Raw genomic sequence first — 26,949 nt, 5'->3', positions numbered from 1 at the left:
ATATATATATTAAAAAGACTTTACCTGGCCTGACTTTTATGAAGAACAAACTATTCAGGCTATTAAAATAGACAGTTAAAATCTGTTTGACGCATAACGTCTATGTATGTCCTCAGTTTGTTTGTTCACTTGATTAAATAAAATATTGTATTTTGTAGGGCAGAACTGAAGAAGAAGAAAAAAAACGAATTTATTTTAAACTGCTAGATAAAACTCACATTTATTAAACTGGACTTTTGACTTTATTATTGAGATAGTCTAGGTTATATTGTTGCAATCTGTGACAACTAGCCCCGGTCTCTCCTACAATAATGGGATGTCTCGAAAACATTTAACACCAAACTTTACGCATGATAAATTATTTTCCTACCCATTTCGTCCTTGCGAGTCATTTTGTGTCCGTCGAGACGCTATGTACGGCGACAGAGAAGATCTTTATCGCGTTTAATGGACTCCGCTGTTTCCGTCAGAACAAGAAACAAGAAACTCGGTTCTGAGAAGAGCACGAGAAGTTCTGCGCATGCGCATGTCTGACAGCGGAACCCACCGGCATTTAGAGGCTGCATGCGCGATGAAGCTGAGGAACTCGCTGCTCTTCGCTTTAAACTACATTATTTACGGATCCTGCCGCTATCAAGCCACTAAGCCGGAATTCAGTTCATTACGAATGCATACCGCCTCAAACCGCCCGAAAAACACAGATAATAACAGACACGAGGCTGCAGCCAAACACAGTAAACACTAAAAAGTGGAATACACTCAAACAATGTAAGTGAATGAGCCTCCTCAGGAGAATTCATCTCTCTCAAAAGCAGTAATGAAGTTCACCTGACCTCACAATGTGTGAATGACTTCTAAGTAGACTTTGCAATACAAATATTGTTGTTTTCACTAAATACATTTAATTGAAATGGCAAAAACATCACTGCACTGTTAGCATGTGTAAAACTAGAAGTCAGACACCATTAAACTCGCTTCATTCTCACCCAGCACTTCAGTGAAACTGAATCAGCTCTTATGTAATCTGTTTGTATTCACGAGGAGAAAAATGGCCCCAGTTTACCAAGGAGAAGTCTAATTGGCATAATGTTGACTTCAAACAAAACAACTAGTTAAAATAATAGCGCATCAACAGTAAATAGATTGATTCCAAATACCTATTTACACATTCCCATCTGTCACAGCAGATGTGTTTAGAGCACAAGAACCAGTGCTGATCTAAAACATGCCTTTCTGGTGGTGCAAATCTCATACACGCACACACATACATGTCTGAAATAAGTGGAAACAACTGATCTAAAATCAAGTAGCCTTCAGGGATACTCGGTAAGCACATCTGCAAAGCAATAAAAGTTAAAAGGGTACAAAACTTTGATAATTTCTATTAAATTAGTAATCCTTAAGAAAAAATAAGGTCAGTTCGGATATGCATCTGAAAATAGGTAAAAGTTCAATTCCCTTGCACAGCTATTTTATTGTCTATATAATAATGTTTGTTAGCACTAAATTTACATGAAGCTAATATTCACCCTATTTTTTTCTATTGTTTTGACCTCATATTGTTTAATCAAAAAGTCATAACTGGACCTTTTCAGTGAAAACAACAGACTTCCAAGATGTAGAAGAGTTAGTTTGTTCATCTGAACAGATTTGGAGAAATGTAGCATTACATCACTTGCTCTCCAAAGGATGCTCTGCAGTGAATGGGTGCCGTCAGAATGAGAGTCCAAACAGCTGATAAAAACATCACAGTAATCCACACCACTCCAGTTCATTAATTAGTAATTTTTTACTTTAAACTATCTATTCTGGCCAAAATACCAGCTGTTTTGTTTTTGTTTTTTTTATGTTTGGACTCTCATCCCGATGGCACCCATTCACTGCTGAAAATTCTTTGGTGAGTGATGTAATGCTATTTATCCTTTTTTTTTTCAATGAAGAAACAAACTCATCTACATTTTGGATGACCTGAGGGTGACGATTTTCAGCAAATCTTAATTTTTTGGGTGAACTGTTCTATTCCTTGAATGCATTATAAAGGCATTTATAATATTATGTTGCTATGGGGTTGCTAGGCCGGTTGCTAGGCTACCTGGACTAGAGTTTTATAGAGTTCTTAGCCTGATGTAGCACTTACTGTAGGTAATCACTATTAGCATATAGCTATTTACTGCTAGCATGACTAGCATGTTTGAAGTCCTGTTTGCTAGCATGAGTCAAAAGGACCAACTCCCATGTCTATACAATTTTCTGAAGCAAAGATATAAGACTTACTAAATGGTTGCTAGGGTACTGTGTTTGGTTGCTAGGGAGTGGCTTGGCAGCCGCCAGTAATGATACTCCAAAGGCTGCTTAACATTATGAATGATACAATCCAACCCCTATGTCTCTATGACATTCAGATTGTGTGTGTGTGTGTGTGTGTGTGTGTGTGTGTGTGTGTGTGTGTGCTCTTGTTTTTGTGACATATCAGGACACAACTCTGTATAATGACATGGGTATGATACAGGTATTACAAGGAGAGGGTGACTTATGAGGATATAACCCATGTCCCCATTTTTCAAAACGCTTATAAATCATACAGAACTAGTTTTTTTTTTGTTGAGAAAGTAAAAATGCACAAAGTTTCCTGTGAGGGTTAGGTGTAGGGTTGGTGAAGGGTGATAGAATATACAGTTTCTACAGTATAAAAACCATTACACCTATATGGGATGAACACACTTTTCACAAAAACAAACGTGTGTTTGTGTGTGTGTGTGTGTGTCTGTGTGTGTGTGTTTAAGGGTGTGGCCCAAGAGCTCCATGACATCACAGTCCCAGCGCTGAGAAAGAATCTGGTCATCTAGCACTGAAGGGGAACTCAATCCATGGCCTCACAAACACGTGCAGCCACTGACACTGACATCAGACACAGCAGCACCGGTGTCCATGACAGCCTGCTGAGCTCCAGTCAGCTTCCAAAACCCAAATCCATCACCACTCACCACTCATTCACAAAATTATCCCCCAATCATCCATATTGATCTCAAGCCAGGGAAACTAATCGAACGAAACTTCATGTGCATAAACAGTTTATCTAAAAACTTCAATCTAGATAAACACATATTTTGGTTTGCTGTCCCATATACTTCAAATTTAAAACCTCAGCACTGAGATCTCATCAAAAACCACTACACTGTTTCCATGTGACGCTTGAATTGGACTTACACACAGTCTTTGCATCCACCAACAAGAACTCAAGCTGTGTGAGCACTGCTAACATACAAGTGCTGTTTATCACAGTGTTATCTCATCAGAAGCATGTACAGATCTTCCTGCTGCTGTGCCCTCACTAAACACCATGCATTATGCACAGCATTCAACATTCATGAGCTGTGAATAGTGAATTAGTCACTGATTAACAATTGACCATCAGTAAAGTTATTTTCCACATTCTTCTGCTCCTCCGAGGGCAGAGAGCACAGGCTGCCGACAAATTAGGATGTAAATAATCTCTATCCACCGAAAGCAACTGTATTGCTGAAGCAGCTGTCTGAGGAGAGCTAATCTATACAACAAACAGAGCTCAGGATCTGTTTTCACAACAGCATCTGAAATTATGGCAGAGTTACGTATGTAACCCTGTTCAGTGGACAGATTTCCTCTTTGATTTCCAGTCTGTCACTTTAGTGTGACTTATATATAATGGTATTTTAAATATATTAATAGTCCTAAGCATTTCTTTTTCTTTCACTGTCTAATGGGACAATAATCTGCCTGCAGCATGTGACAATTAAGTGCATTATTTTTGGATACATTGATGATCAAACCAAAAAGAGGATGTCAGTGGTTCACTGAAAACTGCAGTTAGACAATAATTTGATAATATGTGTTTGAAATCAAACATGAGGCACAGAGGAAAGGCTAAATCACGGAGTGGAGTTTAAAGGAGATGATGCCCACTAGTGGAAACAGTACTGAACAAGCTCTCATTAAAATATTCTTTCTAAAAAAAAAAAAGTAAAAAGAACAAATGGTTGATGGCTTGCAATAAAAGACCTAATAGCTTACTACATAATTAGATGATGCTGAATTAAAATGTCAATAAAACATTTCCATCATACAGTAGTATCCTATTTAAATCAATAAAGAAATTACAGTTAGTCTGATTATATCATAAATCTAAAAATCTATAAAATAAATCTAAAATATGTAATATAATGAATTATGCAACTAACTAATTTTTTTTTGTCATGTAAGTTAGAATCAGTAATGGACTACCCAGCACTCTCAGAAACTTGTGTCCTCAGATCAAGAGCCGAGGAGAACATTAGAAAGACGACAGCTGCAGATATTGGAACATTCTGGGGCTTTATTCAGCATCCTCTTGTGGTCATGAGATGAAATGGTCCTGAGTAACCAAAAACTACAGAATTCAGATTAGAAATCCGACATACTGAAGAGTACAGACACCGTGGTGAGGGGGGTTTTCTACAGACTCTACGGTGAGAGAGAGAATCAGACGTACTCTGTTGGAGCGGAGGGAGACGCGTCCTCCACAGCGCGCGCAGAACTTGGTTTGGCAATAAGAACAGACACGGCCACAGCCATCGGCAAACTTGGTTTTGTGGCAGATCCCACAGATGGGCGAGTCTCCCTTCTGCTCCGGGTTCTTCGGAGCCTCCTCTCCGATCTTCTTCACCTGGTCCTTGTACATCTCAAACTGCTGGTGCAGCTTCCTGTGGAGAGCAGAGAGGACATTCAGTGCTTTCTTCTAGCTGCTCTGAGTTTGACACCTGTTAATTAACACATGCGCAAAACACGTCAGGAATTCATAGCTCAGCATACCCCTACAAAATAATAATAATAATAATAGCCTGTTTTCCATTATGTGTATGTTAATCCAAAGCATTTAATATGTGCTTTCCACAAATGTGATGCATAATAGGGTGTGATGATACTTGTGATAAGAACTAACTTTAGAAACCTTTTTTTGTCCCGCTCAGAGGTCAAACTAAATATTATGAGCTGTTTTTATTATTGTTAATATATGAGGGTAGGGATTTGGGGGGCATGCCTGAACACTGTTAATACATAAAAAAATGTTTAATAATAACAATTATTTTCTATAAATAAACGTTACATGTTGAAAAAAATTGAAAGGCTCTAAACTAAAATGATTCACCTTTCTTATAGAAATTGAGGACATGGATTGACTTCCTTGATGCTGTTAAATAGGATAACGAAAACAAAATTGTTTAACGTGGTAAAGAAACACAGGTCAAAACAGCTCCATCTTAGAAAAGGTTAAAAAAATATATATAGTTTTTATATAGTTTGCTTTAACCATGCTACAGGAGTTGACTTCGTGCTTGTTTTATTTATTATATACTGTATATTTGTTATTTGGTCAATAACGAAAGTTTATCTCTATACTTTGATTTATACCCTTTGTTGGCGATGAAGAGGTCAAACATTTTCTGTAAGTCTTCACAAGGTTTTCACACACTGTTGCTGGTATTTTGGCCCATTCCTCCATGCAGATCTCCTCTAGAGCAGTGATGTTTTTTGGGCAACACAGACTTTCAACTCCCTCCAAAGATTTTCTATGGGGTTGAGATCTGGAGACTGGCTAGGCCACTCCAGGACCTTGAAATGCTTCTTACGAAGCCACTTCTTCGTTACCCAGGCGGTGTGTTTGGGATCATTGTCATGCTGAAAGACCCAGCCATGTTTCATCTTCATGGCCCTTGCTGATGGAAGGAAGTTTTCACTCAAAATCTCACGATACATGGCCCCATTCATTCTTTCCTTTACACGGATCAGTCGTCCAGGTCCCTTTGCAGAAAAACAGCCCCAAAGCACGATGTTTCCACCCTCATGCTTCACAGTAGATATGGTGTTCTTTCTCCTCCAAACACGACGAAGTTGAGTTTTTACCAAAAAGTTCTATTTTGGTTTCATCTGACGATATGACATTGTCCCAATCCTCTTCTGGATCATCCAAATGCTCTCTAGCAAACTTCAGACATGTACTGGCTTAAGCAGGGGGACACGTCTGGCACTGCAGGATTTGAGTCCCTGGCGGCGTAGTGTGTTACTGATGGTAGCGATTGTCACTTTGGTCCCAGCTCTCTGCGGGTCATTCACTAGGTCCCCCTGTGTGGTTCTGAGATTTTTGCTCACCGTTGTTGTGGTCATTTTGACCCCACGGGGTGAGATCTTGTGTGGAGCCCCAGATCGAGGGAGATTATCATTGGTCTTGTATGTCTTCCATTTCCTAATAATTGCTCCCACAGTTGATTTCTTCACACCAAGCTGCTTAGCTATTGCAGATTCAGTCTTCCCAGTGTGTGTGTGTGTGTGTGTGTGTGTGTGTGTGTGTGTGTGTGTGTGTGTGTGTGTGTGTGTGTGTGTGTGTGTGGGGTATACTGAACTGATACTGAACGGTGTTCTGGTGTTCAGGGCTCACACAGAGAAAGGTGTCTCAAAACACTTGAACATCGAATTTGCTTATTTTTGCTCTTGTGCCGAAAAATACATACAAAATATGTCAAAATATCCACCTTGGAAATTATGCTCGAAAAAACTGTCAGTTATTTCTGACCCCAGCTACGGCCTGCTCACGCCTGTTTCACACATACTCCGTCTGCAGTGCGTATACTAGCTTGATAAACCCCTTCTCAAAGACTTAAAGCTAAAGAGTAAAAAAAAGGAACATACAACCCAAAAGTTGGGACGTTTTTTAAATTTTAATAAAATGAAAACTAAAAGACTTTCAAATCACATGTGCCAATATTTTATTCACAATAGAACATAGATAACATAGCAAATGTTTAAACTGAGAAAGTTTACAATTTTATGCACAAAATGAGCTCATTTCAATTTTGATTTCTGCTACAGGTCTCAAAATAGTTGGGACGGGGCATGTTTACCATGGTGTAGCATCTCCTTTTCTTTTCAAAACAGTTTGAAGACGTCTGGGCATTGAGGCTATGAGTTGCTGGAGTTTTGCTGTTGGAATTTGGTCCCATTCTTGCCTTATATAGATTTCCAGCTGCTGAAGAGTTCGTGGTCGTCTTTGACGTATTTTTCGTTTAATGATGCGCCAAATGTTCTCTATAGGTGAAAGATCTGGACTGCAGGCAGGCCAGGTTAGCACCCGGACTCTTCTACGACGAAGCCATGCTGTTGTTATAGCTGCAGTATGTGGTTTTGCATTGTCCTGCTGAAATAAACAAGGCCTTCCCTGAAATAGACGTTGTTTGGAGGGAAGCATATGTTGCTCTAAAACCTTTATATACCTTTCAGCATTCACAGAGCCTTCCAAAACATGCAAGCTGCCCATACCGTATGCACTTATGCACCCCCATACCATCAGAGATGCTGGCTTTTGAACTGAACGCTGATAACATGCTGGAAGGTCTCCCTCCTCTTTAGCCCGGAGGACACGGCGTCCGTGATTTCCAACAAGAATGTCAAATTTGGACTCATCTGACCATAAAACACTATTCCACTTTGAAATAGTCCATTTTAAATGAGCCTTGGCCCACAGGACACGACGGCGCTTCTGGACCATGTTCACATATGGCTTCCTTTTTGCATGATAGAGCTTTAGTTGGCATCTGCTGATGGCACGGCGGATTGTGTTTACCAACAGTGGTTTCTGAAAGTATTCCTGGGCCCATTTAGTAATGTCATTGACACAATCATGCCGATGAGTGATGCAGTGTCGTCTGAGAGCCCGAAGACCACGGGCATCCAATAAAGGTCTCCGGCCTTGTCCCTTATGCACAGAGATTTCTCCAGTTTCTCTGAATCTTTTGATGATGTTATGCACTGTAGATGATGAGATTTGCAAAGCCTTTGCAATTTGACGTTGAGGAACATTGTTTTTAAAGTTTTCCACAATTTTTTTACGCAGTCTTTCACAGATTGGAGAGCCTCTGCCCATCTTTACTTCTGAGAGACTCTGCTTCTCTAAGACAAAGCTTTTATAGCTAATCATGTTACAGACCTGATATCAATTAACTTAATTAATCACTAGATGTTCTCCCAGCTGAATCTTTTCAAAACTGCTTGCTTTTTTAGCCATTTGTTGCCCCCGTGCCAACTTTTTTGAGACCTGTAGCAGGCATTAAATTTTAAATGAGCTAATTAAGTGGATAAAAGTGTAAAATTTCTCAGTTTAAACATTTGCTATGTTATCTATGTTCTATTGTGAATAAAATATTGGCTCATGTGATTTGAAATTCCTTTAGTTTTCATTTTATTAAAATTTAAAAAAACGTCCCAACTTTTCCGGAATTCGGGTTGTATAAATACCAAAACTATTACAAATGTGATCAAACAGTATAAAACTAAATTAGCACTAATTTATACCACATTCAAGTGCAAATAGTATCTATACATAAGGTACATCTATCTAAAAGCTATCACAGGGTGGTACCTTTTTAAAAATATATTATTTACTTATTTACCTCTAAGAGATGCATATTAGTACCTTTAAAGGTACATACATCATTGCATTGTGAAATAGTATAGACAGATTTTGTTTCTTTCCTTCTGAGAATGAAAACAAGACCGTAATTGTTTAGCACATGAGTGTTGTGGTTCTTTTAGAGAAGTTAAAATAACTTTTAGAGAGCACTGGGGATGGAAACATGACTTAAAGGGTTGGTTCACCCAAAAATGAAAATTATGTCATTAATAACTCACCCTCATGTCGTTCCAAACCAGTAAGACCTCCGTTCATCTTCTGAACACAGTTTAAGATATTTTAGATTTAGTCCGAGAGCTCTCAGTCCCTCCATTGAAGCTGTGTGTACGGTATACTGTCCATGTCCAGAAAGGTAAAAAAAACATCATCAAAGTAGGGGTGTGCATGGATAGTCGAACATTCGAATATTCGTTCTGCTCTAATTATTCGATAAATAAAAATGATATTCGAATTTTGCACAAAAAAAAAAGTTCACAATAAAACCTAATTTGTTCACTTTCTGTGATTCTCTACGGCATATTTGAAGATGTATGCAAGCAAAAAATAATTAATGAATGAATAAGGGGACGTTCACATATCACCCCTAAAAACGTGTGGAAAACGCTAGGCGCACCGGTTTCTCCTTCTTTCCAAAGCGCTCGGGCAGAAGCGCTCCTGAGGCGTCTACCGTTGCTAAGCAACAATGACGCGCTCTCACCATGAAGACGCGGAAATTTCAGCAAAGGATAAATGGATTTGCAGCACAAAAAATCGCTTTCTGTAGCTCTGCTATTAAATTTATTTCAAAATGGCAATCCATATACAGCTTTGATTAGCTGTTCCATCATCTTGGCTGAGCTTTCAACGTTGTTACGGGAAAGGATGAAGCTGAATGTTTAGTTCTTGTCACATGACCTGCGGTGCGCTTGCGGCTCTCTGAAAAGTTGAGATGTTTTTAACTCGATGCGGTGCGGACGCGCCTGGAAAAAACGGGCGCGTCGCACCACGAGCGCATCGCGACCGCGTCGCTTCCATTCTCGTTCACGAGTCAAGAACCTGTTGCATCGGTTTTCGGATCACCAGTAGTTCTTTCGGACAGTTCGATTCAATAAACCGGTTGAAGAAAACGGTTCACCGGTTCTTTTGCGCTCGACGTAATGACGTCATTGGCGATGATTGCCCTTGATTCAAGCCTTCGGTTTACCCGCGCTCATAACACTAGCACAGAATCAGTTCAGAATCAATCACCAAAAGATTCAGTTCGGTTCAGACGCTCTGTGTGTCAGTCTGCTTCACGCTGAATCACACATGCGCAGAATCATCAGCTCCTCGGTTCTCGAATCGGACGCGTCTGACAGAAACGGTTCTTGACTCGTGAACGAGTCAATCATTCATTCATTATCTGGCTCAGCTCGGTGTTCATCTTCAGTTCAGAATCAGAATCAGAAAGAGCTTTATTGCCAAGTATGCTTGCGCATACAAGGAATTTGTTTTAGTGACATAAGCTTCCAGTAAACAGAGACAACAACACACAGACAAAAAAAAAAAAAAAAAATTTACAGGAGAATTACAAATTGGCAAATAAATAAGTGTATAAACAATTGTGCTATAAATGATAATGGAATAGGATTGAGTGAGATGCAGGAATGTTCTAGGATGGAGGGGTAACAAATAAATATAAGGATATTGCACATTTTTGCATAAGCATACGTTTAAGTGGGAAACATTTAACTGTTCATGAGGTAGATTGCCTGGGGGAAGAAACTATTCTTGTGCCTTGCTGTTCTTGTATTTGCGGCTCTGAGGCGCCGGCCAGATGGCAAAAGTTCAAAGTTCTCTCTTCACAGCAGTTCAGTCAGTGTACTGTTTGAGTAAATGAATTACTCCGGGATATTGGTTTGTTTGAACTCAGAGGGAGTGTCAGCCACATTAAACAAGTCAACATCTTAAGTCATTTGTGGATTAATGCGTATTGGAGACGCGAACTGTTTAAAACGATTCAGTTCAATTTGGTGAACGGTTTCAAAAAGATCCGGTTACATCGAATGATTCGTTCGCGAACCGGATATCACAAACTGCTTTGTTTTGAACTCTCTCTCACAACAGACACGGAAGAGAAGACAATGATGAATAAAGTCGTAGTTTTTGCTATTTTTGGACCAAAATGTATTTTTGATGCTTCAAAAAATTCTAATTGACCCTCTGATGTCACATGGACTACTTTGATGATGTTTTTATCTCCTTTCTGGACATGGACAGTAGACCGTACACACAGCTTCAATGGAGGGACTTAGAGCTCTCGGACTAAATCTAAAATATCTTAAACTGTGTTCAGAAGATAAACGGAGGTCTCACGGGTTTGGAACGACATGAGGGTGAGTTATTAATGACATAATTTTGCAAACTGGGCGAACTAACCCTTTAAGTTCTTTATTCAGCAGTAAATGCATTAATATAAATGGGTTAATTCCTATTCTACATTCATCAGTCAAACCGTATTGAATAGGGACTGATAGGATGCGTCTAATGCTATAAAAAGACTCAGGATTTGACAGGATCCAAACCTAAAGCAGACAGACTCCATCAATAATCTATTCCGAGAAAACTTACTCATCAGATGTTTATTAATTGTTTTTTAAGACCAGTGAATATGTGACAGGGACGGGTTTTACTGTACATGCTCTGCACATCATGATATTCAGTGAAACTCGATGGTGCCCACACTGAAACAAGTCTCGAACACAAGATGTAGATATTATCATTCATTTTGACTTTATATCTTATTTATGAGAAGATTATTGCATTATACACAAATGCTTCAAGTAAAATGTTACTTGTTTCTTATGTAGTATAATTATAGTGACAAACCACTGACTATATATGGGTCGAACCCACTAGAGCACTGGAATAAAGAAATGGTTCACCAAAAATGAAAGTTTGCTGAATCAGGCCATCCAAGATGTAGAGGAGTTAATTTCTTTATGGGATGAAATGTAGCAGTACATGACTTGCTCACCAAAGGATGGGTGCCATCAGCATGAGAGTCCAAACAGCTGATCCAATCCAATCCATAAAGATATTTTTAACTTCAAGCCAAAACATTTGAGTCCTTCATCTAAATATCGCTTTCTTCAGTGAAAAAGTTGTCTCGTCTGAATCGGGAGAGAAATCTGCACAGATCAAGCCCTGTTTACAAGCAAAACAGTTGAACAAATATGTGGAGGAAGGATTATGGACTTTGGCTGGCTGTTATGGTTTAAAGTTGAAACGGCATGATGGATTTTGTTTCTGTGGATTATTGGGATGTTTTTATCAACTCATTCTGACGGCACCCATTCACTGCAGAGGATCCATTGGTGAACAAGTGACGTGATGCTAAATTTCTTTGTTCAAATCTGATGAAGAAAGGAACTCCTTTACATGTTGGATGGCCTGAGGATGAGCAGACTGTCAAGTTTAGGTGAACTCCTGCTCCCAGCAGTATGAACTGAAGGCCCTGCGCTGTACTTACGGCTTTCAAGTGTTTCTGTCTGTTCCTTTAACACTTCCAATTTGGTCGGACAAGGAATCCCAAAAACACTTTGTTGAACTTTGCTGTAATGCTTGATTGTGACTGTTATTCACCGTATATGTTGAATCTGATCTGTTTCTTTCTGTGTTTAAACAGAAAGTTCATTCGAAAATCACTCCGCTTCATATCACAGCAAACCTGAACACATTAGGGGATGCTCTACAAACTGTTTAAACTACTGTTTTTCTGCTTGGATATAGCCTAATATTTCCTTTTGTGCTCCAAAAAAGCAAGTCAAACAGGTTTAGAAGGACATGATGATGAGCAGAGTTTCACTTATGAATAGGCTATCAATGTTTCAACTATGGTTAAAAAGTTCGCAAATAAAACGATTTTTTGTTTGAATGAAGTGTATTTAGCAAAGATGCATTAATCGACATAAGTGTCATTAGAAAAAAAATTTATGGTTTCCAAAACATTGAAAGTATATATATATATATATATATTGTTGTTTTTGTAATGTACTTGAGAACAAATGTATCTTTGTTGTAAAGACATTAAAATTTTAAGAGGATTTTTTGTTTGTTTTTTGTTTTAAAAATAAACAAAAAGGAATATTCTTAAAACATTGTATTATTATCATTATTATTATTGTTGTTGTTAAATTATCTTTGTTAAAGGGATACTCCACCCCAAAATGAAAATTTTTCTCATTAATCACTTACCCCCATGCATTTTGAAACCTGTAAAAGCTTTGTTCATCTTCGGAACACAATTTAATATATTTTGGATGAAAACCCAGAGGCTTGTGACTGTCCCATAGACTGCCAAGTGAAAAAAACCGTAACGTTATGAAGCAACGACAATAATTTTTGTACATGAATAAAACATTGTTACACGTGTAACAATGAAAACATTTGTACGTGTATTCATGCTTTGATGTGAAAGAAAACAGCGCATCCTTGTGGTGCGGCTGACACAGAAGAGCATACACCGTTTGCATTCAGCTCATATTCTCCAAAATGGAGCTATGGTGATGTGGAGAGACACTAAGGAGACGATTGTTGAATAAAGTCATTATTTTTGTTTTATTTGTGAAACAAAAAGTATTGCCGTCGCTTCATAACGTTACGGTTTAACCACTGACGGCAGATGGACTATTCTGATGATGTCTTTCATACTTTTCTGGACCTTGACAGTGTAACTTACTTCACAGTCTATGGGACAGTCACAAGCCTCCCGGTTTTCATCCAAAATATCTTGTGTTTTGAAGATGAACGAAGCTTTTACAGGTTTGGAACGACATGGGGGTAAGTGATTAATGACAAAATTTTCATTTTGGGGTTTCCCTTTAAAGATATAGTCTCTTAAAACAAGTCTAATGCCACTTAAGTAAAATAATCTTGTTTGAAGGATACTCACATATTTTATACTGGTAACATCACATATATAACTGGTAAATGAGAGAGTAATGCATTAGAATTGACTGAAAAGAGATGAGTGAGTAGAGAAACAGCAGCATTAGGACAGAGGGAGGAGAAAGCAGCTGAGTCCGAATCACAAGAGGACAGTTAATGTTGTATTACTGGACCAACTACATCACTACAGCAACACAGATCTGCTACTGAACAGATAAAGAGGTTAGTAGGGTGAAAAAACAGGAACAGTTTCGGTAAAGGCAACTACAGGACATCATAGAGCCGAATAACTGATCAGGGGTCAGTTCTGTGAGATGTGTCTCAGACAGCGAAGGGTGGGAAAGGAAGGGTGAACGCTGGAAGAGTTGTCTTGTACTCACTGAGCTGGCTGAGGCTTTGTGTCTTCTTTAGGAGATTCCCTAAAAAGACATGTTCAACAGCTCAGCACACACACAGGTCAAAACAACCAACTACATCTAACACTGACCCAGCAGAAACAAATGAAATACATTAATGAATCAGGGCTGACAAATTATTCTGTCAACTTTATTTTTTATTAAGTAATATTAATAAATAACAATACATTTCATTCATTTAATGCAATTTTATTTTAGCTAGTGCTGGGCAATGATTAATTGCATCCAAAATAAAAGTTTATGTTTATATAATATATGTGTGTGTACTGTGTTAATCTATGGATATAAATACACAAACATGCATCTATATATTTAAGAAAAATATGTTGCGTTCATATATTAAATATATTTCTATATAATATACATTATATGAATATAAATACATGTAAATCATTTCAAAACAAATACTGTATGTATTTGTATATACATAGTAAATATACACAGTATACACACATATATTATATATTCAAAGACTTTTATTTTGAATGCGATTAACTGTGATTAATCGTTGCCCAGCAGTGAATTTGCTAAGATTAATGTAAATTAGCTCATTTATTCATCTGAGTTGTATGTAAATCTATCCTGGAAATGGTTCAAGTTCCTCTCATGGTTCAGATGGTCTACATTTTAATAATTGTTTTTATTCTCTGCTTTTACTGCTATTCTGATTTCTTCTGTCATATTCATTTTTAAGTAAAACATTTACTGTACATCGTGTATTGTATGTGATGTGCTTTAAATATTAATCTTAAGACAGCAATGCAATGTGCTTAATGTGGCTGACCACGTGTTTAATAAATAACTGGGTATTTCTTTTTCAAGGCTATACACACAGAGTTGTGTTTACAACATCATATGGAGAGAGAGAAAGAAAAAAAGAAGAAATTCCTGCACTGTCATATGGAAAGTTTATAGTCAAACAGCAGTCCAGAGGAAACCCCAGTGAATGTTTGTCCAGCTAAACACTGTGCACTTTGAACACGTAAAGAGATTACTGGCTATGATCAGCCAATCAGCACTGGCACTGAGTCCTAATGCAGCTCAGACACAGAGATCAAGTGCACTTACACCGTGTAGCATCATTCAGACTGTAGCACTACTCTTCTGAGGTATGCAATATGTGTACAGTATGTGCACTCTGCATGAAGGGAATATACAGTACTGTACTGTTTTACAAACTAGCGTGCAGTATAAATACTGCACAGTGTGCAGCAAGCAGTACATGAGTGTTGCATCTAGGGACTATAAACATCATCAGCTGTGTTCAGCTCATTCAGATGTTATGGACAGCTTGAGCGTGTGTTGTGAGAGTACATGCAGACATCCATTCGCATGGCTTCTAATATAAAGCCAGTTTGGATGCAGTGAAATATGAATGATTGTCCAAAATGTCCTGTTATTATGGTTAGACTTCATTTCAATGGTCCACTTTACTATAAGTAGCTTTGCAATTACATATCAGCTAGAGTATTAGCAGACTGATAGAGTAAAGGTTAGTAGACATGTACTTGAATTAAGCACAGTTTGATGTTGTAATGTATTTTGCAAACAGGATATAAACTGGGATAAATTCCAAAACTGAAAACACTATTACAAATGTTTGTTCAGTTAATATTTGTTCAGAACTCAAGGAGAAAACAAAACACATCTACTCTATTCACATTTAGTTCAATGCAGTCCTACACAATACGTCATCACTCCAGTACTCAATAGAGATATGATATGATATGATATGATATGATATGATATGATATATGTTCTACATCATTACTTTTGAACTTTTTCCCCCCGTTTTATACACTTTTGCAGCACATACGTTTCTAGGTATTTCTGTAGGATACATTTCTCAATGTAAAAAAAGAGTGCTGAGAGGACCAGAGAACTGCATGTAAACATCTAAATACATAAATAAATACAGAAATAAATAAAAACTTTTACTATGGATTGACTCTGACTGAAGTTGAATGTGCTACTGTAACAAAAGTTTTTGATTTATAGCCTCTAGGTAACAAGCTGTGAAACACATAAATGTTTTTTTTTCTTTTTTATTTAAATATTACAAAAATAAATTGTCCACATAAAGGGTTAGTCGTTTAAAGTCGGTCTCCTCTGTTATACAGTGCAATGCAGCTGTATCAATGCATCTGCTGAATGCTCCACATGTTCCAGCTGCGTCATAACTATGTCCTCTGTGACTCTGGATGCTCTCCAGTTCTGTAGGCATCGTATGGCAATGAAGACATTTACACCACCAGGTCTCCATTGCTCTTTGCCTTTCCGAAGCTTGTGACAGCGGTTGCTGCTGTGTAGGAGCTTCTTCCATCGCTCTTAGTTCTTCGTCCGTGTATTCGGGTTCAAATAAATATGGCTGGGCAAAAAAATGCAAGTCTTCCACTGTGTCGAATTCCTCAGACACGTTTGCGAAGATTGTTTTGTACAGCGTGCATCTCCCTCAGACTGTAAACGAAGCTCGGGCGCACCAGAAAACAAGTCAGCAGAGTCACTGCAGTCGCGCTCACAACAGACACGGAAGAGAAGACAAAGCTGAATAAAGTCGTAGTTTTTGCTATTTTTGGACCAACATTTATTTTTTATGCTTCAAAATATTCTAACTAACCCTCTGATGTCACATGGACTACTTTGATGATGTTTTTCTTACCTTTCTGGACATGGACAGTAGACCGTACACACAGCTTCAATGGAGGGACTGAGAGCTCTCGGACTAAATCTAAAATATCTTAAACTGTGTTCAGAAGATGAACGGAGGTCTTACTGGTTTGAAACGACATGAGGGTGAGTTATTAATGACATAATTATGATTTTTGGGTGAACCAACCCTTTAAGTTACAAAAGTTGTTCAGTCAAGAGCAGTGAGAGAGCTGTTTACGTTAGGCCTAACCGTCTGTGTATTAGTGCTGTCAAACCATTAATCGTGATTTATCGCATCCGAAATAAAAGTTTTTGTTTACATTATGTGTGTGTAGTGTGTATATTTATTTATTATGCATATATAAATACACACACAGACAGTAGGCTATATATTTTCATAATATTTACATTTATTTATATATGTTTATATTCATAGAATTTATATTTATATAAATATATTTATGTGTAAACTTAACCTATTCTTCTTAAATATATACTTGCATGTGTGTGTATTTATAAATACATAATAAATATACACAGTAGGCCTACACACACACACACACACACACATATATTATGCAAACAAAACCTTTTATTGCGGATGCAATTAATCATTTGACATCATTACTGTGTTTATTAGGATATTCACCAAGACTCGTATTTTGATGTCATTTTGTCTGTATTTGTTCATTTCTTTCTGTGGCTCAGTGGTAGAGAAAATGTATAGCCTGAATGGAAAACCTCTCCCAGCTGTCCCTTTCACGCTCATCTTGTGTCTTCAGGTGGTCTTATTATCGAGTCCCGACTAGGGATGTTGCGGTGACGGATTTTTTCCACCGGTTAATCGACGTGTTAAAAAACCGGTAATCCCGGTTTCACCAGGGTTGCGTGTCAGGGATTTCGGGTGGCCGAAAATGCGTGCACACGTCTCAATTTACTTTCACTTTAATTAGCGGCAATTCAGTAGCATTTGTTTGAATTAATCATGGGTTAATTTATTTTATTCTTAATAAAAATACACAAAACAATAAGACACTCGCTTGTATTACACACATCTTTATTGCAAAATGAATAATAACTTAACACACCATGCAAAAACTAAACGAAAGCACTTATGAAACACCTTTAAAGTGCATTTATTAACAAAACGAACCACTGCACACATCGTGCAAGTATCAAACAAGACTCGTTAAATAATTATAAATATTCGTTAAATAAAGTGCCTGCCTTTTTCAGCAAAAAAAAAAAAAAAAAAAAAAACACCGCACAACCATCGAATATGAAACGAACGAACATCAAAAACTTCGTTAAATAAGGTAGCCTACCCGAATAATCACTGGACACTTAAGTGCAAAAAAAAAACTAATATAAAAATTAAACTCACGTTAAGCTGTTAAAAAAAAGAGGTAGGCCTATTAACTGCATAGCCTACACCGTACAAAAAAATATATAAATAGGCTAAATGAGAAACAATAAACGAAAAACCTTCATTTTAAATTGCAACGGTTCGCTTTGAAACCAGATCTTCTGCCATCCTTTGCCAGTTAGCTCGCCTCACTCTCCTCAAATGATAAATGAAATCGGACACCTGCTGCTTTACTGCGGCGCTCGTTCCGCTTACGCTAAATTACGAAGGCACATAGTCACTAACTGAATTAAGTGCTTTATCGCTATAGGCTAAAACTTCAACACGATGGGGACGGTGCCGGTGGTCAAGTGCTATGACCGGTAGGTGGGTTAAACACCGTGTATCACCGGTAACACCGACTATCGCAACAAGCCTAGTCCCGACACGTTTAACGAGTTTAAACGAGAATGCACACGTTGGCAGTAATGCATACAATAGATGGACCTTGCATGGCTGAAACAGGCAGTGTTGGGGAGTAACTAGTTACATGTAACGGCGTTACGTAATTTAATTACAAAATAAATGTAACAGTAATCAGTTACAGTTACTAAGAAAAAATGAGTAATTAAATTACAGTTACTTATGAAAATTGTAACGATTACAAAGAGGATTACATTTGAATATTTACACACATCCACATACAGCTTATACTTTCCCAAATTGCACTAAGACATGGCCCATAATCTCCGAGACGCGGAAAACACATTCGTAGAATCCAGTCATAAAAATGGAATTCAGCCTATAATGACGCAATATGCCACATTTTAGACGAATAAATCAAAAGTATGTCAGTACACTTGACTCAAAACACGATATGGACTGATGTCTGTGAATATTAAGCCGCAAAAAGACTGAATATGAATCCTGCACGTTCTGCGTGTCTGTGGAAATCAGGCGCTGACTGGACATTGGGAGAACCGGGACTATTCCCGGTGGCCTGGCAGACGATTTGGCCCTCTACTTTAATATTGTTATTGTATAATTGCAGGCCGAATATACTAAAGCGATTATTTCCGAATCCGCCATTCGATAATTAAATCTCTAATAAATCATGAATCGGTTAGTCGTGACTGGCAATGGTTGGGCTCGCGCGCTCTCCGCGCCTCCGCCGAACGGTTTGGATCAGACTCCGAGTAATCAATGCGAGCGAGAGACCGGAGTGACCTGTGTAAGCGCACAGCTGGAGCAGAGAAGCGACACTTGTGTTCAGGGTTTCAGGTGCAGGTCAGTTTCATCTGTAAAGATGCTAATGTAGTTTTGTCTTTGTTTACTTAGCTAGTCAAGCAGCAGCAGCACATTGCTCGCAATCACTCAAAATACTGTATAAACGACGTCATTATTATCAATTGTAATGTTACAGTAGTAAGTTAGCAGACAAATCATCATATTTTATCATAGGTTTAGGAGGAGCTAGTGGATACAAAAACACAACCCTTAGGAAAATTAATATAGCCTATGGTATGGCACTAACCGTGGTTTAATTATGGAATTTGTAGTAAAAATAAATACAAGTGGTAATTCATTTGCCAAAAAAACAAAATTGCACTTAGAAAACATGGTAAAAGTCAAATAAAAATCTTCAGTATTAAAGTCATGAGAGAGATGGATGGATAATGGAAGTGAAGGTGCAGTTCAGGAGAGAACTCTTAATTACGTTGCATGTCCCCCAACCTAAGGATTCAAATCTTTTTGATGTCAGGTCCAAAAAAAAAAATATAGGGTTGTCCATGTTTCAGAATGGGTTGTGGGTGTATGAGTGTGAGATTTCCCAGCCTATTTTTTTCCCCAGTCCGCCCCTCATGGAAATTAATCTCTAGAACAGTCACTTCATGAGCATTTTTTACTTATTTTGAGAAACTATCATCATATCATATACAAAGAGACAGCAGTGTTTCAAAAAGACACCAATGTTTCAGGAGTTTAGTACACAAAATAGTACACATGCTTATTAGATAACCGTATTTGAGTTGATGTATATGCTTTTATTTTTTTATTAACTATTTTTCTCCAAACCATTGTTAGATGCAGTTAGATGCCTGTAGTTATGCAAAGATTTGGTTTCAAAAACAGTATCTATAAACTATTTATTTTTATTTTAAATCTGCTTTGAACTTCAGATCAATCTCTAAGTAAAGTCTGATTGTGTGGTGGATGTGTTCAAATGTGATCATCTTAATTTAAGTGATGAAGGATGGTGAAAGTCTGACAGTATTGAGCACTACTGTAAGGTTAAACCTGCATGGTGTAAAATGGTTGAAGATGATTAACAGTTGCAAATTAACATTCATTAGAAATTTATAAAAGTAATCAAAATGTACTCAAAAGTAATTAGTTACATTACTTTATTAAAGTAATTAAAAAAGTTACACTACTATTACATTTTAAATAGGGTAACTTGTAATCTGTAACCTATTACATTTCCAAAGTAACCTTCCCAACACTGGAAACAGGCTAAAACACACCCACTTGGCCAAATCAGGTCAGACACAAATGTTTGAATGGAGTGTGACTGGAATATGCCTCGTGGCTTTACTCTGATAAATGTCAAGTGATCAGGGACCATTTAAAGCAACAGTGTTTCTGACTAGGCAGCCAATCACAGGGCACCAATGTGTTTTTAGACAAGACTAGGTTATTTTTTCATTTAGTAGACATGTTTTTCCAAAGCGTATTACATTGTGCTAAATGCCAGGACTGTCCCGCTGGAGCATGCTGGGGTTAAGTGTCTGACCCAAGGGCACAGCGGTGACAGACGTGTCCCAGTAATTCATTTTGTAAGTGACTCGTCCCAAACCAGCAACAGTTACATTACCACAGGGGTTTTCAAACTGTGGGTCGCGACCCACTTGTGGGTCACAGAATGGAACAAGGTGGGTCACACAAAGTCACTTGGCTGCAGCTAAATTTGCGTTTCAATAAAAACACACACACACACTCACACAGTTCAGTCTAGGGCTGCACGAATGTGACGAGTGGGGCGGGGCCGAGAGCCGTGGAGTGATTGGGAAATGAGCGACACCTGCAACACTCACCGGTCTCGAGAACCCCGGAGGAGATAGGAAGTATACAAAAGAGGAGCGACGACAGTGAAGGACGAGAGAGGCCACTGGGTGGTGTCTGTACTTCCCGGTCAGAGAGCACCTGTCCATCAAAAGCTCACTATCCAATCAGAGTAGATCACTGTTAACACCACCCCCATGAGATGTTTGTGTCAAAACACCAAACGAAAAACTGCGAAACGTAAGCGAAATCTGTAGCAATGAATTCAGAATCCACGATTAGCGAAAACGAATCTTTGAAAAACATTAACAAAGAATGAAGCATATTTGAAGAGCCTGTTAAATTTGTGCGACTGAGTTAATTTTTTTTCATTTTCATAGTGTTTTTCTTCTTTTGTAATGGCATATTTTTGATAGTTTCTGAAAAAGTTACGTTCAGTTTTATAAAGTTTCGTTCATTATTATTGAAACAAATGTAATTCCATAAGCAGGGCACAAATGCAGGATTAATTGTAACACTACAAGATTTAAACATTTCCACATAACAAAATGTACAAAAGTTTGCAATATTTCCTTGATGTATCATCTCTGTTTAGAGAAAAATTGGCCAAAGTTCAGAAGTCTTTTGAAGATATTGCTGAACATTTATTTAACCATCACAAAAATAAATATATTTTTTTTATTATTATTTAAAATGAGACACATCTGTTTATTATAATTTTTTACCAATTTCACAATTATTTTAATCTCAAAACTGTGTTAGATAGCTCTGCTTTGCTTCTCATGCTTTTCTAAATAAGTGTTGGATTGTGCTCCGTTCTCGCCGACACAAACGGAAGATCATAAATGTATTTTCTGCAACAAAACACAGCAGCGCAGATTACAGTTCACTAGAGTGAGCCTGCTTCACGTTTTTATGGACACTACATATTTTAACGTCTGTAAACAAAAATTAAAACTGAAATATTAGTAGTGAAAATTTGTTATTTTTATTAAATACTTAATTTCTGTCATCAAACTTTTAAGATTAGGCTTAAAGTAATGTCAATCGTTTTCTTATTTTTTTTATATATATATTTTGGTGGGTCGTGAAATAGATTACACTTGTCTAGGTGGGTCGTAGAATGGAAAAGTTTGGGAACCACTGCATTACCAGACCAGAGCCTGAAACACAGCAGTCCCCAGACATAGCAAACTCAATCATGAATGAAGCAGCGTGAAGTGCATTTTGCATTAATGTATTCTGCTGAACCATGTGCAGCAAACATTAGCAGACATACTAATATGATGCTTCCACTAAAAAAAAAAGATCATTCAGAATTCTGAAATTGCTAGTTCAATAAATAAATAAATTGACATAAAATACAATAAAATGTCAAATGTAAAAAACGAGTAATAAGGCACAATGAAATCCATATTTATTTTATGTTTTAAAATTCACACCATTGTGTTTAGAGTAAACAGAAATATCCATAAAATTAATAGATAATGTCCCAGTAATGAGCTGCCAGTACTATTTCGGTTATTTTACAGATTTATTTCTTACAGTGTTTCACAAATAACTACAAAGAGAGTTCAAGTAAAGTCACGTTCACCCCAAGAACAATAACTATAAAGATAAGGATATTAGCGTTCACACCAGCGGATGATATCATCTGTTTATTCTGAGCGCACGTGCGTCTGCCGCTTTAAATTCTCGAGCTCGTTACAGCAGGATGGATTCTGATTGGCTGTCAATGTTTTTATCGTTCATCAGGTGGAAAAAAAATCCATTGATATGGTTTCTCCGTGCTTTTATCATTATATCAGTGATGTGGACTCTATTCTGCTATTTTTTAATATTGAGGACGATTTTTAGGGAGCCTATCCTCCAACAAAAAACGACCATATAGGTCGTTTGTGCAAGCATTTATTACGACCTATATTTATGTTTTAAAGTTAAGCACCCTCTAGCGGGCGTAAATATAATGACAGTATCGCGTTGCGTCTGTTGTCATGAATTGACGTATAACGTCATTACCAATCAAAACGCATGTTTATTTAAATGCAATGTGTGGCGTTTTACACCGATCTCACAGTATTTCCTACATATTTTACTAGGTGGTTTATTCGTTCGAATGACCACACCTAACCCCACCCCTAAACCTAACCCTCACAGAAATCATGCTAAATTATGATTTATTGAGCATATACATTTTCGTGCACGTCCATTCCCTGGGATCAAACCCATGATAGCATGATTACATATCAAGGTATAACACAATAATCTACTAACTGAGCTACACGAAACACAAACCAGAGGGCAAATAAAAGAGTACAAAACATTAATATGAAAACGACCTTTTGCCGATAGGGGTGCAATTGTAGTATACGCTCTGATGGGTCGTATTTCAGGGATTTGGACAAACGACCTATACAAGCATATTGGTTGGAGGACAGGTTGTTTTTAGGACTATATATTTATTGACATCTTTATAGTTATGGACTTTGGTGTGAACTGGCCTTAATGCATTGAATTAAACATTATGAAACAGAATGTCTAAAAGAGTATTTTATTATAAAGTACTTCAATAATCCTTTTTTTTAACATTGTAGTAAACTAGATGCGAGTAATCTTATAAAATAAAAAACCTTTTTAAAAAGGCTTTATTTTATATTTTTTATTAACTTTAAGAATTGTTTATATGAACTTCTTTCTGCATCTTTTTTAAATTAGTGAGATAAATAGGTACCCTTGTGTGAAAACAAGTTAAAAAAGTACTTATTACAGAAATATTATACTTTGAAAGAATATACTGAAGTGTAAAGACATATTACACAGCACAGTAGTTTTAATTTATGTTTCATTGTGAGCTTTCCATTTTTTTTTTTTTTTGACCCACTTCGGATAAATTGTGATTGTCAAACAAGCAAACAAAGTTTTGAAAGAGACGCATGTTTACGCTTAAGTCAACCTATAAATAGCTTACAGCTGACTCTGCAAATTTAACCTGGAAGAATTTCTAAAACCAAATGCACAAGCATCTGTATTGAACAAGGGTTGGGAGTTTTTCCAGCATCATAGGTTTATCAGACCACAACACTGTTTCGTTCTCTATCTGAGCACAAACGCAGCAGTCCAGACACGTCTTAAAGCAAAGTGTGTGTGAGACTTCAAAACAGACTCACAGAGACGAAGATACGAACTCCAGCATGTTGCAGTGGGCCTGCACTTACTTGATTAATACTTAACCAGCACATGACTGACTTAGCAAAAACTCTTTAATCTTCATATGAAGCCTCATTTTTCCAAAATCATCACTTTGAGCACTTAACAACACTCAGCACTAGATATGAACGTATCTGCTAGAAAGCACCGTGTCACCTCAGATGACCGTTTGTGTGCTGCTCTGCCAAAAAAAATTTCAACATCAGCCGCTGATTTCAGCGATGTGCAAAACTACATTCAAAAACAGCTACGAAGCACAACAGAATGCCACAGATGGCAGGAGCCTTTTCAAAAAGATTGTGTAAATTGCATTTACACATGCAATGGCTAAAGATGTTATTTTGAACTTATTTAAGACAATGTTTTTGTCTAAACATAGTACATCTTTACTGATTCTGATGCTTTCTTGTTCAGATCAAGCTTGAGTTTATGGTATTTTTATAGTATTTGGATTACAAAGCATATGAAGAGTTAATTTGCAAAAACAGATAACTCAAAAAATCACTTTTCAAAATTCTTATTTTTTTCCCTAAGCAACGTCTAGTGTGTGTGTGTGTGTGTGTGTGTGTGTGTGTGTGTGTGTGTTTACTGATTACACAGAAATACCAGATGACTGTTTAACAGTGGACTCCAGGCCATGAGTAGTTCATGATCATATGACTATTTGAACAGATGTTAAGATGCTCAGAATCATTCTCAAATCATGCTGGAAAACATGAACATCAGGTTTCATACAAACTTGAGGAGCTCAAATGCTGCAGATATTAGAACAAAAGAGGGATATTTTCCGATTCATGCTTATTTTATATGCTATTAATATGTGCTGGAATTTGTATTAAGCTGTATTAAGACTTTGTATTAAGACTCAATCCAGAAGAACTGTGGCAGCATCTCCAAGATGCTTCAAGAGAACTACTTGAAGCTCCCTGGAAAACTATGGACAAGTGCATCGAGGGCAAAAACTGCTTTAAACACAAAGGATGGTCTCACCAAAAGTTGCTTTGATTTAGTTGATAGAAGTTTAATTGATAAAGAAAATCTGTTTATGACATTAGTTTTGACAGCATCCTCATTTTACAGCATTTTTGTACAAGTGCCTTAAAACTTTCAACACTAATGTAGCTTCGCAGGTAGTTCTCTTGAAGCGTATTGGAGACATTGCCACAGTTCTTCTGGATGGAGTCTATCTCAGTCTGTTCTGTTTCTTCATGTAATCTCAGACAGACTGATGAAGATCAGATCTCTGTGTGAAGCAAACAAAAATCTCCATGGATTATTACTAGCTAAATGAATGTTTGGAAACATAAACTGATATTTCCTACTGACACACTACAACAAAAATAGAAATAACTGACTTCAAGTCAAGCCAAGTCAACTTAAAACCATTTTTTAGGCAGATGAAAATACTAGAGTTTTATTATTAAACAAGAATTGATGTCCAGTGCTTTTCCAGACAGGCTTAGAGAAAGTGTTTCATGACACTTTCACTGCTTGATATCAACTACCTCTATACACACGAGAAAAACAGGTGCACCCATGCAATTAATAAGGCCTGTCATGCAAACACACACTCACCTACACGTTTGTTTATGTGACTTGTGGAGACTTTCCATAGATTTCTATTACTTTTAGAGGTGTTCTCTTTGCTAACCCTAAACCTACCTCTTACAGAAAACCTGTTTGCATCAATTACTATTTTTAATCTTTTTTTTTTTCCTCGTGGGGACCAAATGTAAAAAAATCCAGGTTTTACTATCCTTGTGTAATATAGCGTAATATCATACACACACACACACACACACACACACACACACACACACACACACACACACACACACACAGACACACACACACACACACACACACACACACACACACACAGGAAGGCTGCTCTGTCAGAGAAACACACACACATCGCAGTGGACAGCGCCGTGGTGCTGAAAACACCGCGCGGGCTCCATGGCAATCGCGCAAGCATCGCCGCGCTGGGCGTCGCGTTAATATCTAACGCCTGACCTGTTCGCCAGCACGCATTCAAACGTGAAGTAATCTTTGGTTTAAACGGCGGCTGATGGGATTTTTAGCGAAGATGGCGCCCACAGCTAACCCAGCCCACCAGATGCGAAATACTACATCCACACGCGGCACGCGAGCGACGACAAGCCGCCAGGCGCGTGACATTGACCCCTCTGACGGCGAGCTCTTCTGTTTCGTCCGCACTCGTCTCAACAATAGCCTAATATTGACAGTCGACTTAAGCAGACGTATTAAATTTCAGGAGACAGTCATGCTGAAAATGACAGGAGGGAGCGCGCTTAAAGAGACAAGTGCACTCCTCCTCGCCCCCTATTAAGAGTGCTGAACACACGCTTACTTCAGCATGGACTGCTCCTTCTCCTCCTCCTTCTTCTGCCGCTCCATGACCGACAGGATGATCCTCCTCTCGTCCTCGGTGAGGTGGCTCAGGTCCGGCGGAGCGGGAGACGCAGGGGCCCCCAAAGCTGACATCTTCAGGAGCGGATGCTGCTGAGAGAGCCATGCGTGAACATTTAACACATCTCTAGTGTTGTGCATGAATGTATTGATCTCATCTACATGCATTACGATGATGAAGACCGCAGACAGCTAATGGTTTGATATTAATAACACGCTAGCTCATCTCTGACACCTTCACACCCTGCACTGATAGATTTAGTGGTGCATTATTAGCTGGAATCAATATGCATCCCAGTGACAGCATGGGACACGCATGTGCACAATGTAAGCTTGTCATGCTGCCTCATAAAAACAAGCATCTTCTGAAAATAAGGTGTGAGGAACCCCTCGGGCTTCTCCCAAGCTTTAATGTGTGTGTGTGTGTGTGTGTGTGTGTGTGTGGAGAA

At 37.9% G+C, this 26,949-nt stretch overlaps 1 protein-coding gene across 3 annotated transcripts in view; it reads right to left on the bottom strand.

Annotated features, from left to right (window-relative positions):
* Window positions 1-26,949, bottom strand: part of LOC132145655 (regulating synaptic membrane exocytosis protein 2-like) — a 175,685-nt gene that overhangs the window by 148,509 nt on the left and 227 nt on the right. For 2 of the 3 annotated variants that reach the window (XM_059556821.1, XM_059556822.1), the window contains exons 1-2: window positions 26,442-26,869; window positions 4,508-4,718 (exon numbers count right to left, since the gene is read on the bottom strand). In XM_059556821.1, the coding sequence (XP_059412804.1) occupies window positions 4,508-4,718; window positions 26,442-26,668 (438 nt within the window). In that variant the 5' untranslated portion in view covers window positions 26,669-26,869. Of the gene's footprint in view, window positions 1-4,507; window positions 4,719-26,441; window positions 26,870-26,949 lie in introns of those variants that run through there. The other variant, XM_059556820.1, reaches the window with a different exon arrangement.

Source organism: Carassius carassius, chromosome 8 (genome assembly GCF_963082965.1).
Source record: "Carassius carassius chromosome 8, fCarCar2.1, whole genome shotgun sequence".
Classification (NCBI taxonomy): Eukaryota; Metazoa; Chordata; class Actinopteri; order Cypriniformes; family Cyprinidae; genus Carassius; species Carassius carassius.
Note: the sequence above shows the minus strand (reverse complement) of the source record. Positions and strands in the feature narration are given on the sequence as shown.